The sequence below is a fragment of the Plecotus auritus genome, assembly GCF_963455305.1.
Source record: "Plecotus auritus genome assembly, chromosome: 2".
NCBI classification, from domain to species: Eukaryota; Metazoa; Chordata; class Mammalia; order Chiroptera; family Vespertilionidae; genus Plecotus; species Plecotus auritus.
The window spans coordinates 119,381,665-119,401,324 of record NC_137771.1 but is presented as its reverse complement, the minus strand read 5'-3'; the positions used below and the strand labels follow the sequence as shown (position 1 = coordinate 119,401,324).

At 42.1% G+C, this 19,660-nt stretch overlaps 1 protein-coding gene across 4 annotated transcripts in view; it reads left to right on the top strand.

Moving 5' to 3' along the window:
- COMMD2 (COMM domain containing 2) overlaps positions 1–19,660 on the top strand; it is a 100,555-nt gene that overhangs the window by 645 nt on the left and 80,250 nt on the right. Inside the window, exons 3-6 of one of the 4 annotated variants that reach the window (XM_080657361.1) lie at positions 333–415; positions 1,147–1,320; positions 8,762–8,972; positions 17,154–17,171. In XM_080657361.1, coding sequence (XP_080513487.1) covers positions 333–415; positions 1,147–1,320; positions 8,762–8,959 — 455 coding nt within the window. In that variant the 3' untranslated portion in view covers positions 8,960–8,972; positions 17,154–17,171. Of the gene's footprint in view, positions 1–332; positions 416–1,146; positions 1,321–8,761; positions 9,461–9,811; positions 13,489–17,153; positions 17,172–19,660 lie in introns of those variants that run through there. The other 3 variants (XM_080657360.1, XR_013959999.1, XM_080657359.1) reach the window with 3 other exon arrangements.

Here is a 19,660-nt window from a genome sequence, read left to right as displayed (position 1 = left end):
TTTTTTTCCCGCTGCACGAGGGGCAGGTTCTCAAATTAAGTCGGTCCCTGTTGCGTTCCCCTGCCGCAGGCCTGAGGAGCGGCGCACTGGAAGGGCCGCGCCAGACTGATCTCCTGGGGTCTGCATTGCTGAAGAAGGTTACAGCGGGCACTACTGAAGGCATTGGGGGGGCTGGGAGCGGAGAAGGCGCGGACGCTATTACCAACTCATTATTTTTAATTGCAGTGTTTGAAAAAAAAATGGAATAATGGGCAATATTTAGTCTTAAGAGTTTGAATAAAAGGATAAAAACCACACAATAATTTATTTGCTCATTTTTCCTTTTTTCTAAGGAAAACTCAATGTAAGTAGTGACACTGTCCAGCATGGCGTGGAAGGATTAATATACCTGCTCACTGAAAGCTCAAAGCTCATGGTAAGGGCTTTTGTGGACTGTCTTGCATTTCCCAAACCTTAAGAAGGTCATGCATACTCATCATAGTGCTGGCAAGTACCTGCTTATTTCAGTAATGTTATTCATGGCTTATTTTTTATTTGATGAAGCCAGGCCTAAACAATGTGACTAACAGTCTGCTGTCATGAATACATCCACCTATAATAATAAAAGCATAATATGCTAATTAAACCGGACCTTCCAGACGAAGCTGGGCTGCAAGGGAAGTCCGGGTCCCGGGTGCCTGCCTGTGGCTGGAGGGAAGTGGGTGCTGGCAACCGGAGGAAGGAAGACCTACTCTTACATGAATTTTGTACATCGGGCCTCTAGTGTTAGTATAAATTAGAATTGTCATTAATTCTGCATGTTACTGAACCATATACCATAGTATGTATCCTAAGAGAAGGGAGAATATAATGATTTACTTTTTTGCATATTAGCAGCATCTGGCATGATGAAGAACAGGAGAGAAAACGGGGCATTTCAATAATTCTTTATACTTTCATAAAGTACGTTTATGTCTGAGAAACTCAGATTTTAAAATAGTGAGAAGGGTTGCCTTTAACTAAGGAGTGTTGTTTCTTTTACCAGACATAATTTGGGAATTTACCAAAAGAATTCGGGGATTTCATATTCTTTTGTTTATATCAACTGTTTTAGCATTTTCTAGACAAAGATCAATTTTGATGTTCTGTTAAATTCAATCACTTTAGATTTCTGAACTGGATTTCCAAGACTCTGTTTTTGTTCTGGGATTCTCAGAAGAATTGAACAAATTGTTGCTTCAGCTTTATCTGGATAACAGAAAGGAGATCAGAACTATTCTGAGTGAACTGGCACCAGATCTCCCCAGTTACCACAGCCTTGAATGGCGACTAGATGTACAGGTATGGCTTTTTATTATTATTAATCTGAATTAGATACAAGATTAATTTTAGGTTTATGTCTTTAGGCCTATTCTTTACCACCTTAACCAAACTCTGGTTTGAAACTTGAGAGGTTTTGTTTGTTTGTCTTTTAGGTAACATTTTCTAAAATATACCTTTATTGTTGAAAATATTACAGATGTACCCTTGTTTCCCCCCCATTGACCCCCTCCCCCGATCCTAACCCCCTCCCCAGGCCTTTTAACCAAAGAACTTATATGCATATATGCATAACCCATGGACACAGACAATAGTGTGGTGAAGGCCTGAAACTTTAGTTTTTTAATATTCATTTTTCAGGCCATTTCACAAATAGTTCATTTTCTTATATTTTTAATGTGTCAAATCAGTTTAATTTGCAAAGTTTGTAAGAAATAGGTTATTTTGGAAAAGGAGATGATTATGCAGATTTTCTTTAGAGATGCTTAGATTTTTAAAAACTTTTTTGTTTAAACAAATACACATAAAAAAAATTCACAGGTCAGTGAATGTACAGTTCAGTGAGTTATCTCATGGTGAAAACACCCATGAAACCAACACTTACCCATGACCAGCATCCCAGAAGTGCCTTCCTCACCTCCTGCCAACTACTTCCCCTTTTCTCTTTTCCTGATTTCTAGTATATAGATTACTTTTGCTGCTCTTTAACTTTTTGTATATGGAATGATTCAGCAGTGTTCTTTTGTGCCTGGCTTTGGCTTCTGTACATATTATATTTGTGAGATTCACTTGTTTTTAAAGCCATATAGATAACCAAAAGGGAGTTTTCAGACTATTGCATGTAACCCTTAAGCAGTGACAGATTAAGACATGTTTATTGATTGTCATCCATTTGCTTTGCTAAATGCTTTGGGAAACAAAAGTGTAAGATGCTTTCTCAGCTGGAAAAGATACTGTAATTTAGGAATATTAGATGTTCTCAAAAAACTAGTAATTAAAGATAGTTATGAAATACTAGAGGCCTGGTGCTCAGATTCGTGCACCTTTGGGGTCCCTCAGCCTGGCCTGCGAGGATCAGGCCAAAACTAGCTCTCCAACATCCCCTGAGGGGTCCTGAATTGCGAGGGACCCCACTGGTGCACGATTGGGACCGGGGAGGGGCTGCGAGAGGGCTCCAGGGTGTGTCCAGCCATCTTGCGCAGTCCCTATTTGGGCTGATTAGGGCTGGCCAGCCGGGGAGGGACCGCGGGAGGTTGGCCAGACGGGGAGGGACCGCGGGAGGGCTCCAGGGCATGTCCAGCCCGTCTCTCCCAGTCCTGATTGGCCGGACCCCAGCAGTAAGCTAACCAACTGATCGCAGCGTCTGCCCCCTGGTGGTCAGTGCACGTCATAGCAACTGGTCAAACAGTCGGACACTTAGCATATTAGGCTTTTATTATATAGTACTAGGGGCTCAGTGCACGAATTCGTGCATCTTAAAAGGAACTGTGGGCCGCAAGGCTGTGGTGGGCACAGGAGCGGATCTTGGCCCATCCTCCACGCCCCGGCTTGGCCCCTCCTGTCATGGCCCCCAGTCCCCTGTCAGATGGCAGCCCTGCTCCCACCGCCCCCACGTGCTGACGGCACTGGCCTCACTCATACCTGCTGACGGCACGGGATGATTAGGGCCGGCGCCAGCAGTGGGTGCGAGTGGCGGCTGCTGCCCCGATCGCCCCTCAGGAGCAGGGGGAGGTGGAGAAGCCCTCAGGGGTGATCGGGGCCGGCGCCAGGCGCTGGCAGCAGGTACAAGTGCCTGGCAGACCGCAGCATGTGGGAGCAAAGAATTTTCGGTAACCACCAGAGGCTTGCCCCGATGACAGTGACCAGCGCCCCACCTTGGTATGGTGCCCCCACTCACCAGCTCCACTATCCCACTATGGCCAATGCCTGCCATGTTCCATGCTCTGCCTCCTGCTGCCAACACCCACTATCATCCGCGCGCGCCCCCTGGTGGTCAGCACACATCATAGCGACCAGTTGTTTGGTTGTCCGCCATTCGGTCTATTTGCATATTAGGGTTTTATATATATAGATAGATGGTTTTGGAGGAGGAAAAAGAATAGAATTGTGTAAATCAAGATACACTTGAGTATTTCAAAAAAAGCTATAGTTCAGGTAGTTCAGTTAATGTATACAGCAGGGGTGGGCAAACTTTTTGACTCGAGGGTCACAATGGGTTCTTAAACTGGACCGGAGGGCCGGAAGAAAAGCATGGATGGAGTGTTTGTGTGAACTAATATAAATTCAAAGTAAAGGAGCAGAGGGGAGAGCAAGAGAATCCTCCGCTCTTTTGGCTTCGCGGGCCGGATAGAACAGCCGAATGGGCCGGATCCGGCCCACGGGCCATAGTTTGCCCACGGCTGGTATACAGGAATGATCCAGAAAAGTTTCGACAAAAGGGGGTGAAATCTCAGAAGGATAAATGAATAGAGAAAACCAGGATAAATATTCTTGACAGAGGAGACAGTGTAAGCTGTAAAGGCCCACATGCATATGGGAATGAGCATACTGAATATGTCAGCGGTCACCAACCTTTCAGACCTCTGTGGACCACCAGTTGGTGACTGCTGGAATATGTGGTTTTTAGCACACTAGCCTAGCCAAATTAAACTGCATGTTGGAATGACCTGGGAGCTTTAAAAAATTCTGTGCTCCATTCCCCACCCCACTCCCCTAGAGATTCTGACTTATTGGTAAGGGGTTTGGCCAGGGCATCCGTATTTTTTTTTAATGTTTTTATTGACTTTAGAGAGAGATGAAGGGAAAGGGAGAGAAAGAGAAAAATCAACGTGAGAGAGAAACGTCAATTGGTTGCTCCCACACACACCCCGACTGGGGATGTAACCTGAAACCTGGGCATGTGCCCTAACGGAGAATCAGAATCAAACTGGTGACCTTTCAGTGCATGGGATTATACTTAACCTACTGAACCGTAACGGCCAGGGTTTAGGATTTTTTTTAAAAGCTCTTCATTTATCCAGGTAATTCTAATATGCAAAAAAGTTTGTAAACCACTGTTGTAGTGGATTCTTCCTGACTTGAATAGGTGGTCCAAATAGGTTATAGAAATTCTGCTAGAGGAGTGTAGCAATTATAATTTAGTTTGATGAGTACTTGAATAGATATTAACACAGGATATGGCATAAACCAGATTACAGACTCCATGAGGGCAGGTACTGTGTCTTGTTAACAACTGTGTCCCCAGCACAGTGCCTGGCACATAACAGGAATGCACTGCTAAATATAAAAACAGTTGGGAGGGTGGCTAGTGGTGGTAAGCACCTTCTTAAAGAAATGATTTATCAAATATTTCTTGTATACCTATCATGGGCTATGGATACAGCAAAGGACAAGGTACAGGTTAAGCAGCAAGTCCTGCAGAGCTCTTGGGGAGGAGGAGATCATTGGTGAAGCCTTTATGTTTAGGTCCTTTCATAATAACCAGGTGGAGGAGAAGTATGGATGGTCATGTTCATGAGGTTCAGCGGTAATTTATCTTATACATTTTTACCTCTCTTGTGGGGATATCTTCTGAATCTTGGGGTCCAGTAGCCCTTAGAATTTTTTTTTTTTTTTTGCTTTATTGATTTTGAGTTTTTCATTATAAAGATATTTTAGAAATTAGAAGGACAAGCAATTGAATTTTCTAAAATTAAACTCAAGAGAGCTCATTTATCCAGTGAAATTAGTTTGAATAGCTGGGTTACTGCAAGAATTAATACAGTTTAAAGTTGAGGGGGTACTGAATGAATACTGCCTCATGGTGAAATGCATTTAAGTTTAAGTGCTAAAAAAGCTACTCAGAAAACTAATTGATTCTGTGTGTGCATTAGTTGAAATTATTACAAGGGATTTTAACTGGAGTGGATTTTTCTGCTATGGGAGGAAGACTTATCAAATGAAAACCAGCTAAAAGGCTAGGGAACTAGTAACAATGCAGAACCTTTCATTTTTGAGAAACGGATTTGTCTTGTAGAGATTGGTAGTGAACCATCTAATTATTGTGCAGTTGCTTATGGGAAGTAATCATAGTTGAGTTTCTAAAAAAACAACAACACTTCCTGTACTTCATAAATTACAAACAGCCCTGACCGGTTTGGCTCAGTGGATAGAGCGTCAGCCTGTGGACTGAAGGGTCCTGGGTTCGATTCCAGTCAAGGGCATGTACCTGGGTTGCAGGCACATCCCCAGTGGGAGGTGTGCAGGAGGCAGCTGATCGATGTTTCTCTCTCATTGATGTTTCTAACTCTCTATCCTCTCCCTTCCTCTCTGTAAGAAACCAATAAAATATATTTAAAAAATAAATAAATAAATAAATAAATAAATTACAAACATAATTAATACCTTTATTAATACCATCAGTAAATTGAATGCATCTGGCATTGGTGGAGGAGGATGTTACCTTAGCACTAATGTATTTAAAGTTGCTATTGTTATTTTTACAGGGAGAAGGCAGAATTTCATCCCTATTAAAAATAAGTTCATATCAAGAACTTTGTGGGATAGATACTGTTCTTTATCCTGTGGTAGTACTACTGAGTGTCATTCAGTTTCTTTCTGAGAAAGAATTAGGTGTAATTTTATCTTACTAGGTGTTTGTTAGGTATCCTATATAATAAAAGCCTAGGTGGTGTCATGCCCTCATGCAGTGTCGTCACAAGATGGCCAGCACAAGATGGCCAGCAGGGTAGGGCAGTTGGGGGTGATCGGGCCGGCAGGGGAGGGCAGTTGAGGGTAACCAGGCCTGCAGGGGAGGGCAGTTATGGGTGATCAGGCCGGCAAGGGAGGACAATTGGGGGCAAACAGGCTGGCAGGGGAGGGCATTTGGGGGAACCAGGTCTGCAGGGGAGAGCAGTTGGGGCAACCAGGCTTGCAGGGGAGGGCAGTTGGGGGCCATCAGGCCAACAGGGGATGGCAGTTGGGAGCCATCGGGCCGGCAGGGGTGGGCAATTGAGAGCCATCGGGCCAGCAGGGGAGGGCAGTGGGGGTCATCGTGCTGGCAGGGGAGGGCAGTTGGGGGCCATCAGGCCAGCAGGGGAGGGCAGTTGGCCATCGGGCCGGCAGGGGAGGGCAGTTGGGGGCCATAAGGCCGGCAGTGGAGGGCAGTTGGGGGCCATCGGGCCAGCAGGGGAGGGCAGAAGTACATATAGATATCATGTTGCCCTAACCCAGTGGTCGGCAAACTCATTAGTCAACAGAGCCAAATATCAACAGTACAACGATTGAAATTTCTTTTGAGAGCCAAATTTTTTAAACTTAAACTTCTTCTAACGCGACTTCTTCAAAATAGACTCGCTCAGGCTGTTGTATTTTGTGGAAGAGCCACACTCAAGGGGCCAAAGAGCCGCATGTGGCTCGCGAGCCGCAGTTTGCCGACTACGGCCCTAACCAGTTTGACTCAGTGGATAGAGCGTCGGCCTGAGGACTGAAGGGTCCCAGGTTTGATTCTGGTCAAGGACACATGCCCAATTTGTGGGCTTAGTCCCTGATAGGGGGCTTGCAGGAGGCAGCCAATCAATGATTCTCTCTCCTCATTGATGTTTCTGTCTCTCTCTCCCTCACCCTTTGTCTCTGAAATCAATAAAAATATATTTTTTAAAAAGTAGATATCATGTTATCTAAAAGTGGGAGAATAGATTGAGTGACCTTAAGTCTTTCAACAAAAAATTCCTGGCTTATTTACACCTAGATACATTTGGTCCCTATCTGTCAGTGCAGATATAGAGGGAAAAGAAGTATAAATAATGCATAACTGAATGAATAAGTAGTATTTCCAGTAATCATATTTATTCTTCAGTACTAGAGAAATGATCTTACAGAGATAATTTGCCTTACAAATACCTGTTTTATTTTTGGAGACTAACTCACCCAAAGGAATTAATTTATTGTTTCCAAATTATTTTGAGACATTAAATTTCAGCTTTGGATCAGTATTCGTGGGGTTTTGTTTTGTTTTGTTTTGTTTTTGATGTGCAAATGATCCAGAATTAGTTGGAAGAAGTTATTAGTCAGAATATTCTGTTGTGGTATTAAGTTAATCCTGAAATCTTAGGTTTAGGTTTGTCACTCACTTGGAAATCTCTTCAGTTTGGCTTCTTGTCCTTTTGGCATTACTCCAGTAGTTTTAGATAACAATCTTGCTTTCTTGTATAACAAGATGTTTCAGGTTCATCTTGTACAATTCCTGTCCCAGACTTCAATCGAATCAGCTATTCAAGGATGTCGTGGTTCCTTTTAATGGAAAATTGTCTGTAGAGAACACATTTTGGTGTTGGGTTAAATGCCATAATTTCCAAGTTGGTCATTGTTTCTAGTAGTTTTTTATCTTTTAATAATATATCACTAGTAATTTTATTTTTAATCCTCACCTGAGAATATGTTTTTATTGATTTGAGAGAGAGAGGAAGGGAGAAAGAGGAAAACATTGATGTAAGAGAGAAACATCGTTTGGTTGCCTCCCATACACACCCTGACCAGGATTGAACCCAAAACCTAGTTATGTGCCCTGATCAGGAATCAGACCTGCAACCTTTTGATGTATGGGATAATGTGCCAACCTACTAAGCCACCTGACCAGGACAATAGTGCTTATTTTTTAAATTTGGAATAGATCATGCAAATGAATGATTATAGATACTCAGTTTTAAGAAGAATAATAAAACAAGTACCCAACTGGCAAGCTGAAGAACTAGAACAAAACCAGTACCTTTGAATCTCCCTCCCATAATCAGAACCCCTCCCAGCATCCTGGAGGTAACCACCATCCTGAATTATCTGTTAATTTTTGTTTATATTTTTTTACTCGCTTGTGGTGGATGAGAGTTTCCATTCCCATCACCTGCAGTGCTCCATATGGAAAGCTTTTTAATCATGCTAGTGAAACGTGCATGATTCACTATGGTTTTATTGGCCATTTTCTTGATTCTAATAAAGTTAAGCATACTTGCCTGTTTATCTGTTTGTGTTATTCTTTTGTTAAGTGCTTATTTCAGTCTTCTGTATGTTCTTCTCTTGGTTTTATGTTTGTTCCTTATAAATCAGAGCAGTTATGCATTCTGGATACTAATATTTTTTTGCTTGTATGTGTTACAAAATACTCTCAGTTTGTGGCTTGTTTTTCCACCATCTTTATGTATCCTTTGAAGAAAATTTAATAATTTTAAAATAGTTAAATTTGTCACTTTTTTCTTTATGGTTTGTGCCTTTTACATCATGTTTAAGAAATTTTTCCACACTGTAAGGTTGCATGTATGTTTGATTTCTTTTTTTTTCCCCAAAAAAAGTTTTAAAGTTTACTTTTTATTTTAAAGTCTATGCTTTATCTGAAGTTTTATTTTTGTACATGATATAAGTAATTATAAATGTAATGTATTCAGCTTTATTACTAAATAGATATTATGCTCTTATTCCATTTAAAATCAAGCTTGCAAGCAGAAGCCTGAGGCAACAGATAAAACCATCGGTGACTATAAAGCTACACCTTAATCAGAATGGAGATCGCAACACCAAAGTTCTGCAGACAGATCCAGCTACCCTGTTGCACTTGGTTCAGCAACTGGAACAAGCATTGGAGGAGATGAAAACAAACCACTGTAGGAGAGTTGTGCGCAGTATCAAGTAGTCCCGGTTTTAAGGTTTATTTCCTTTTTAATTGCTTGTGAATTGATGTGCAGCAGTTACTTTCAAAAACGATTTTTTTTAGTTCATTGATAGTGATAACTACATATAGATTCTATGAAAGTTTTTTTTCCTATGACAAGATATGAAGTCATGTTCAAAAGCTAACCTAAAGTTTCTTTCCTGGTGCTAAATGTGGTCAACTTCTTGACAAATTAGGATGTATTTTATATTTTAAATGTGTAAATGGGATTGAATCAACTGGAAGTGAATCTATACTGTTCATATTATCTGTATATATGAATGATTATATTTTTCTTAGTACTTCTTTTGACTACTTAACTTTATTATTTTCCTCCTTATTGACCAAAATTTGAAAATAAAATTAGCAGTATTACTATTCAGAATGTTTCTAGACAGCTCAGTGTTTTTGAACTTTAAAAGCAACTCATGGATGTTAATAGCCACAGAATAATTGGAAATAAATATGAATTTTTTAAAATACTCTATAGCTTAGGCAGTTCATGCATTTTTCTTTGCATATTACTTAAGTTTGAGTTGTCGTGGCTAATTAGCTTAAGTATTTAGTAATCAAATCTGTGCAATCATATATTACATTTTATCAAGGACTACTTTTTCCTGAGTACCCAAAGTATCTAAGAGACATGCTGTCATTTACATTTATAAACAATGTGTGCAGGAGTAATATAATTGATTCTTAATTATCTGGCTAAAAATTACAGTCACTTTTTATATTTTTGTTTTAAAGTATAAAGAAGGCAAAGGAAGACCATGTTTACTACATTCCAGGCTTTCTTCCTTACAAACTTGATTTTTATTTTGTTTTGTTTTTTAGTGGGTAACCATAAGCTGTGTGGCCTGCAAAACTCAGATGCTGGTGTGTCAGGTCAACTTGATAGAGTACAGGGACACAGGGAGACTTAAGGAAAAAAGAAGACTTACAGAAAAAAATCACATGGAAGTGGGATTCAGTCTTAAATATTTGTCCAGGGCCTTATTCTGAGAGTGTCATCCCCATGGAACAACCAGGAAGGCCTAAGAACCATGAGACTTTAAGCTGCACTCTAGGCTTTGCCAACACTTTGCCTCCTGAGAATGAGAGATTTTTAGGTCAGAGTGACATCATGTTTCTTTCTCTCATGAGAGAGCCTATCAGGAAACAGGTCATTGAAAGAAAAGCACAGTTGAAATTGCCACCCATCAGCCCTTGCAGGCATGTGGGTTAGCCCTTTCCCAGAGGTATATTTCTGCAGTTATGAAATAATTAGATCAGATACTAGCAAACCATAATCAAATAATTTTTAATTATAATAACATGAGTAATGAAGAATTCAAATTTACCTCACAAACAAAAAGTACATGAAATAGCATATATCATCGGGTTTTAGAGCAACATGTCTGCCAAGCTTAGATAATATAAATAGCTCTGCGATTAAAAAAAAAAAAGCTCTGTGAGGCGGCTTCTTTGTCCATATTTGGTGGAAGATAAGCACGACTGACCCCAGCCAAGATTGAAATAATAGCCCTGTGTCCCTTTAGGACAACCTTTCTTCCACCTCATATCCACTGTTCTTAACGCCAATCTAAACAAGAAAGCATGTGTTACTCTTTCATTTGTATCAAACTTTCCTGGCCTCTTCTCTCTATTTTCCATTATTCTTTCTGATGTTCTGCCTTCTTTACCTTTTGGGGCCAGAATGAGTTGGGGAGCAGTCTCCTAACATCTTTTTGAACCTGGGCTCACTTTTTAGTATAGGCCATCTAGTGAGCCTCTTCCCTTTTTTGTTTAAACACTCCATACCCTATGGGCAACTCTGCCTTGTTGGTTTTATACCATTTGATTTTGGGCTTTTTTTTTTTGGTAGCTTATATATGAACATATTTTCTGCAGATGCATTCACTGTTCTACTCTCCTCTGTGATCAAGCTTTCTGACTCTGAGTAACGTGCCTTTCCATCTATAACTATCTAAATTCTTATTAAAACACTAGGGGCCCAGTGCACAAATTCATACATCTTGAAAGGAACTGTGGGCTGCGAGGCTGCGGTAGGGAATGGGCGGGTTTCAGCCCATCCTCTGCGCTCCCGCCCGGCCCCTTCCGCCATTGCCTCTGGCCCCTCTGCTGGCAGCCCCGCTCCCGCTGCTGCTGCTCCCATGCGCTGATGGCGCCGGCCCTGCTCGTACCCACTGATGGTGCAGAGCGATTGGGGCCGGCGCCAGCAGCAGGTGTGAGCGGGGGCTGCTGCCTCAGTTGCCCCTCAGGAGCAGGGGAAGGTGGAGAAGCCCTCAGGGGTGATCAGGGTTGGCAGCCGCCACTTGCACCTGCTGACAGCACCAAGCGATCAGGACTGGCGCCGGGCGCCGGCAGCAGATGTGAGCGGCAACTCCGGCGTTGGTAGCAGGTGCAAGCACTGGGCAAGTCCACAGCACATGGAGCAAAGAATTTTCAGTAACCACCAGGGGCTCGCTCCGATGACAGCAATGGGCGCCCCGCCTTGGTCTGGCCCCTGCTCACCTGCTCCACCATCCCACCGCAGCTGACACCTGCCATGTTCCGTGCTCTGCTGCCTGCTGCCAACACCTGCCATCTTCCACGTGCACCCCCTGGTGGTCAGCACACATCATAGCGACCAGTTGTTCAGTTGTTCTGCTGTTCGGTCTATTTGCATATTAGGGTTTTATATATATAGATTTTGGATTATTGTGCTGATTTTTCAGGATTGGCTGATGCTTGTTTGGACTTAAGTGTCATATCCTTCATTAAACCCAGACAAAGCTGTGAGTAGGAAATAAATATGTGTCACACAGTCTATATATACTTTACCCACTGGAAGTCTCCTTTGTGTTTCACAAGATTTCAATGAGCTTGTTATTGATGTGTCCACGCTTACATAAATCTAAAGCAGCAGATTGGAAAGGTGAGGGGGAAGTGGTAAGAAGAAAATATATCTTCTTTGAAAACTGAAAAATAAGAACTTGACAGTAAGGAAAGTTTGAAAAATCATTAAGTGTGTGTGTCAAGGATGCATATATGGGGGCCCTTAAAATTCATTAACAATATGTGACTTTTTAGGCAATAATGCCATGAAAAAAAAAAGTTAACAGGTCAGCCTTTGGAGCTGAATAAAAGGGTTTGAATTTAGGCTCTGTGGCTTATGGGTCCTTGATAAATTCCCCAAGTCTTGTTTTCTTCATCTCTAAAATAGGAATAATAATACCTACTTTATTGGCTTAAGTGAGACCATATATATAGAATGTTTATCATAGTACCAGGCTTTAGAAAATACTCGTGTAGACTGAGATCTCATTATTTTATGGCCTTGAATTATGTCTCATATTCACTGAGACATAATTCAAGAAATAGAAAATGTTACCTAATAGTTTCTGGATAGTAGGGTTATGGCCATTTATTTTCCTCCTTAACTTCTAGAATGAGTTTGTAACTCATAATATTAAAAAAACAACTTTGAGCCCTAGCTAGTTTGGCTCAGTTGGCCTGCGGACTGAAGGGTCCTAGGTTCGATTTTGGTCAAGGGCACATACCTCGATCCCTGGTGCCCATAGTGTGTGGGAGACAACCAACTGATGTGCCTCTCTCAAATCAATGTTTCTCTCTCTGTGTCTCTCCATCTCTATTCTACTCTCTCTAAAAATCAATGGAAAAATATCCTTGGGTGAGGATTAACAAAAAACAAATTTGAAATTTGAAGTAAGGAGGAAAAAAAGATCAAGAAATTTAAGTACATTTTAAAATAATATTTCATCCAAATTCTAATTCTTGGAATGATAAACACATAGTTCTCCAGAAAATTCAACTATTCAAAAGTAGTCATCCCCAAAGGACTCCGGTGGTCAGGCTGAGGGTTTTACACAGAAACTTGGTCAGGAGTCCCTTTTTTCTATCTTTTTCTCTCTCTACTAGTGAAAAAGGCAGGAGAAGCTCAAGATATTATCTAAGCCAACTCTTTGTTCAGGTAATATTACATCTAACCGAAGAATTATCTGTGTTGTTTTTAATCTCCAAAGGCAACACATTTGTAGTTTTTACAGTCCTTATGGTTAGGAAGTTCTGCCAGCTGCTGTATTACAGTATTCCTGCTATAATTTATGTAACTCGCCTCTGTGCCTATTTTTAAAATATATATTTGATTAAGTCCCTCCTTAGTTTACCTTCCACAGTTTCCATAATCCTAGGTTATTCTCTTCCTTTTATGTCACAAACAGTAGAAAATATTTCGGTGAAAAGGGTATCATAAAACACTTGCCTCTAATTTAAATATATTCACTTTTTAAACCATTGTGACTGTTCAAACTTGAAAACTTATTTTTAAAAACAAGCAAGCCCAACTCCGTCATTAATGTGGTTAGTTCAGCGAGCCTTACAAACTTTGAAAATGATGTTTTAATTATAAAAGCAGAATTATCTCATTATTTCCCATATTTGCAAAACAGTATACTATGGAGTTGAAAAAACAATGATATACTTTATTTCAATAAAGTACATATATGATCACTGAATAGTAATGGCTCTTTGTTTTATGGTTATATAACTCCACTGCTCTGCCCAGGAACTCAAATGACTTAATTATGCTTGATAGCCATGAGTCCATAGTGGGGAAGTATAGGAAAGGTAGTTCTATTTCCTTAATGGGCTTAATCTGAAAAGGAGCTTGAGGAATACAAAAATCTGCATTAATGTATTCTGAATGTGGCTTATGCTCAGGTTGTTTTAAACACAAGCAACTTTATATGAGTTCTTAAAATAATTATATTGTAAACTAGAGGCCCAGTGCACAAAATTCGTGCATGGGTAGGGTCCCTTGTGGCTACCGGCCAGGGCCTTGCTTCGTTCCATGCTGCCCCCTGGTGGTCAGCGCACATCATAGCAAGCAGTTGAACTCCCAGTCAGTCGAACTCCCAAGGGGACACTTTGCATTTTGGGCTTTTATATAGAGAGAGATTGTCTCTTATCATTAGGAATATTACTAATAATGTGGCCATCAGAGTTGGAGGCCATGCTCTTTTACTGTGCTTGAGCCCAAATTGATGCTTTTAATTAATTTATTTTTTAAATATATTTTTATTGATTTCAGAGAGGGAAAGAGAGATAGAAACATCAATGATGAAAGAATCATTGATCGGCTGCCTCCTGCATGCCCCATACTGGGGATCGAGCCCACAACCCTACATGTGCCCTGCCCTGACCATGTGCCCTGCTCTGTCCGGGTATCAAACCTCGACCTGCTAGTTCATCGGTCAAAGCTCAACTGCTGAGCCACATTGCCAGCCAGGCTAAATTGATGCATTTTATTTTTAGGTTTTGTTTGTTTGTTTGTTTGTTTGTTTGTTTGTTTAATAAATCTTTATTCAGATTATTACAATTCTTTCTCCTTTTTCCCCCCATAGCTCCCCTCCACCCAGTTCCCACCCCACCTTCTGCCCTTACCTCCCCCGCACTGTCCTCATCCATAAGTGTATGATTTTTGTCCAGTCTCTTCCTGAACCCCCCCATACCCCTTTCCCCCTGAGAATTATCAGTCCACTCCTTTTCTATGCCCCTGGTTCTATTATATTCACCAGATTATTCTGTTCCTCAGGTTTTTAATTCACTTGATTTTTAGGTTCACTTGTTGATAGATATGTATTTGTTGTTCATAATTTTTATCTTTACTTTTTTCTTCTTCCTCTTCTTTAAGAATACCTTTCAGCATTTCATATAATCCTGGTTTGGTGGTGATGAACTCCTTTAGCTTTTTCTTATCTGTGAAGCTCTTTATCTGACCTTCAACTCTGAATGATAGCTTTGCTGGGTAGAGTAATCTTGGTTGTAGGTTCTTGCTATTCATCACTTTGAAAATTTCTTGCCACTCCCGTCTGGCTTGCATAGTTTCTGTTGAGAAATCAGCTGACAATCGTATGGGTGCTCCCTTGTAGGTAATTAACTGTTTTTCTCTTGCTGCTTTTAAGATTCTCTCTTTGTCTTTTGCTCTTGGCATTTTAATTATGATGTGTCTTGGTGTGGTCCTCTTTGGATTCCTTTTGTTTGGGGTTCTGTGCGCTTCCTGGAGTTGTAAGTCTATTTCTTTCACCAGGTGGGGGAAGTTTTCTGTCATTATTTCTTCAAATAGGTTTTCAGTATCTTGCTCTCTCTCTTCTTCTGGCACCCCCATAATTCTGATGTTGGTACGCTTGAAGTTGTCCCAGAGGCTTCTTACACTATCTTCAACTTTCTGGATTTTTTTTTCTTTTTGCTTTTTCGGTTGAGTGTTTTTTGCTTCTTTGTATTTCAGTTCTTTGACTTGATTCTTGTGTTCCTCTAGTCTGTTGTTGGGTCTCTGTATAATATTTTTTATTTCAGTCAGTGTATGTTTAATTTCTAGTTGGTCCTTTTTCATATCTTCGAGGGTCTCGTTATATTTATCGGCCTTTTCTAGGATATTCTTGAAAAGCCTTATAACCGTGGTTTTGAATTCTATATCCAGTCGTTTGTTTTCCTCCATTTCTTTCGTTTGTGATCCGTTTCTTTGACGCCGCATTTTCACTGCTTCCCTGAGTTGGTAGGGTAGATTTGTGTGCTAGGTTTCCTATATGGCCCAGTGGGTCGGCCTCCCCAGTTAACCTGAGGTGGACACTCTTGGTGCACCCCTTTGTGGACTGTGTGTACAGCCTTGTTGTAGTTAAGTCTTGATTGTTGTTGGTATCCCTGGGAAAATTGTCCTCCAGGCCAGTTGGCTGTAAGGATCAGCTGTGTCTACGCTGGGAGAAGTTCGGTGCTGGAGACAGCCTTATAGGATTAGACTTGCCAAATTGCAAAAGCCTCTGTGCTCAGCTTGGATGGGGTGAAGTCTGAGGGTGGAGCAGACAGCCTTGGCTTCCAGTCAGCCTTGCCCTTGCGCACACGTGCGTGCCTCCAGACCTCTGCCTTTCCTGGCTCCTGAGTCTCCGCCCGAGAGTCCAGATTCCCCCCACAAGAGCATGGGTCCCCAGGGGCTCGCCTGGAACTGGGGTTCAGTGCAGTCAGAACTGGGGCTCAGTGCAGTCAGGAGCTTCTGACTTTCTTCCACTAGGGAAAGCCTGTGGCAACCTCCATAGCCTTTGTGTGCACTGGTATGCGCGCGCCTCCAGACCTCTGCCTTCCCCAGCTCCCGAGTCTCTGCCCGAGAGTCCAGATTCCCCCCACAAGAGTGTGGGTCCCCAGGGTCTCGCCTGGAACTGGGGTTCAGTGCCGTCAGAACTGGGGTTCAGTGCAGTCAGGAGCTTCCAACTCCCTTCTGCTATGGAAAGCCTGTGGCAACCTCTGCAGCCTTTGTGCGCACTGGCGCGCACGCCTCCAGACCCCTGCCCGCTGGGGCTCCCCCGGGTCTCCCCCCGGTCTCCGAGTCTCCGGGTGCCTTTCTCTCTACCTGACAGTCCAGACTCCCCCTGTATGAGCCTGGGTCCACGGGTTTTCGCCCGGGACTGGGGTTCAGTGCAGTCAGAACTGGGGTTCAGTGTGGTCGGGGGCTTCCTTCCCCCTTCCGCCAGAGAAAGTCAGCCAGGCTCTCAGCCGCCCTTCCTCTCTGCGTGCACAAAGACCCTTTGCCATACCTCCAATTCTCTGTGAGCTTTTCTCTTTCCTTCTAGTTGTAGAATTTTCACTCAGCCAGCTTTCCTGTGGTTCTGGATGGTGTCTGTTCTGTCTTTTAGTTGTAGTTTTGAAATTGTTGTGTGAGGCAGCAGTTTAGGTGCTTACCTATGCCACCATCTTGGTTTCTCCTGTTTTTATTTTTTTAAATAACTATTGTTGAAAGTATCACATATGCTCCCCTTTCCCCCCCTTTGCCCCCCTCCAGCCAGCCCTCCCCCCACCCCAGGCCTTCACCACCCTATTTTCTGTGTCCATGGGTTATAAATTGATGCTTTTTAAAAATATATGTATTTTATTGATTTTTTACAGAGAGGAAGGGAGAGGGAGAGAGAGTTAGAAACATCAATGAGAGAGAAACATCAATCAGCTGCCTCCTGCACACCCCCTACTGGGGTTGTGCCCGAAACCAAGGTACATGCCCTCCACCGGAATCAAACCCGGGACCCCTGAATCCGCAGGCTGACGCTCTATCCACTGAGCCAAACCGGCCAGGGCTAAATTGATGCTTTTTAATTGCAAAGATTTTCATTTTCATTTTCTTCTCTTGCAGTTGTATCTTTTCTTGCAAAACAGTCTGCCAACAACCAGATAAATACAGGCAACAGAGAAAAAAAAGATTTTTGCCCTTTCTCACAAACCACGAAGTCTTTTACCTTTTTTATTTTTATTTTTCTTACTCTTTACTCTTTTATATTCAACTATAATTCACCAGTTTATGTATGGCATTGTGTTAATCAGAAAAACAAAGCAAAATAAAACCTTTTCTAGCTCTTTTAGATAATAGTACTGACTCAGTTTTGTTAAATATTTATTATGTGCTTAGAGCAGCCTTGGGCAAACTACGGCCCGCGGGCCGGATCCGGCTGTTCTATCCGGTTCTCTTGCTCTCCCCTCCTCTGCTCCTTTACTTTGAATTTATATTAGTTCACACAAACACTCCATCCATGCTTTTGTTGCGGCCCTCCGGTCCAGTTTAAGAACCCATTGTGGCCCTCGAGTCAAAAAGTTTGCCCACCCCTGGCTTAGAGTGATCCATGTTGTGTGTTGAACAAAGGGTAAAGTCCTAATCTCAATTTAGAATGCTCCCATGCTTTTCACCCTATTCATCCTTGAAAATAGTTTAATCCATAAACTCATTAGGCTGCAGTAAGGAGTCTCCTAAGGAAGCTGTTTTGAAAGAGGAATGTTCTTCTGTGCTGCTGTCTACTGGAACCTTTTTTCCTTGAAACTCCACCTTCTTCTGGAAGACAAAAACATGATTTATTGGCTAGAGTTGTAGAAATGTGCAGAGGAAAGGGGAGATCACTACAGAGTATTGTGGAATACCTGGACATGGTTACAATGCCAGAAATTATCCTTCCTCCTTTCCCATTGAAGTGGGGTTCCCTGAGGTAATCAGAGGTGTGATGGGAAAAGCAAATTGAGTTCTTTTTTTACCTGCATGCCAATGTTGTGATTGTCATGAATCCAATGAGAAGTGGATGCCTGTGGTTTTGAAGGAATGTGCTTAGTTCACAGAATGAAAAGGCTTCTCAGTTAACTCAAAGACTAAAAACACACAGATTAAAATTCAGAGAATGAGGAAAAGAAAATCCAGGGAAGTCTGTGAGTTTCATTGGGGCAAATATAGATGGTTAGGATATGATTTTCTGGCATAGTCTGCAAACCATGCTTTTATTCCAAATAAATAAAAAGTTCTTAAAAAGCTCTAGTCAGTTTAAGTGCTGCAAAATCATAAAATTGCTTGGTTTGCAGCTGAGACGGTTGCACAGTTCATAGACTAAGAACTAAGAATGGCTGCAGGCAATTTTTTTAGTACTTAAAGGTCAAAAGTGATTTGTCTGTTGATATAAGCAATGTAATTAAAACCTTTTTTAAAATGTTTTCTAAATGTTTATTGGGAATTTTTAAAAATTTATCTTTATTACAGATGTCCCCCTTCTCTTCCCCTTATTGACCCCCAGGTCTTTTTTTTTTTTTTTTTTCTATGCTTTTTTTCTCCCTCTTTTTGTCTTTGTCTTGGCATAAACACCAAATTCCATGCCTTTCTTAGGCCCTTACAGCAACTTATTTTCATGCCAAACCTCTCATTATGCCTCCTCCTTTTCTTTAAAATTTTATTTTTGAGAAATAATTCACATAAATTTCATCTTTTCAAAGTGTACAATTCAGTTGTTTTTAGTATGTTCACAAAATTGTACAATCTTCACCACTATCTGATTACAGAACATTTCATCACTTCAAAAAGAAACCAAATACATTAGCAGTCACTCTCCATTTCCCCTCTCACTAGTCCAAGCATGTCAAACTTGTGGCCCGCGGGCCCCGTGCAGCCCATAACGAATATTTTTGCGGCCCAGCCAATATGACAGTATGTAAGAAACGTTTCAATAAAAATTTCGTAACTTAATTTTTACAATATCCTGTTATACATAACTAGTGGATTGTTGCACAAAATTCGTGCACATTAAAAGGAAATTAATTAGAGGAAATATTTTAATATTGCTATTTGCCCTTCCTCTATAATAGAAGTGTCAGAGATGAAAGAAAATTAGTAAAATGTATATGAAAATCTCCCTCTTGTCAGAGTCTTGGGCATGCCGCGGGACCTAGAGTCAAGTCCCTGCCCACTACCTGCATGTGGTTCGAAAACACAGGAGACCTAGACCTGGCTGGCCCCACCCTCATTGGGTGAGACCCAGACCTGGCTGGCCCCACCCCCGTCAAGCCCCACCGAGCAGGGGGTGCAGCCTGAGGTCCCCTGACCCAGTGCTGGGGTGGGGGGTGTGGCCTGTGGTCTCCCGGCCTGGCGCCAGGGCCGGGGCACAGCCTGAGGTCTCCCGTCAAGCCCCGCTGGGCAGGGGCTTGTGGCCTGAGGTCCCCTGGCCCAGTGCTGGGGTGGGGAGCACAGCCTGAGGTCTCCCGGCCCTGCACTGCGGTGGGGGGCATAGCCTGAGGCCCCCCATCAAGCCCCGCCAGGCGAGGGGCATAGCCTGAGGTCTCCTGTCAAGCCCCGCTGGGTGAGGGGCGTGGCCTGAGGTCCCTCATCAAGCTCCG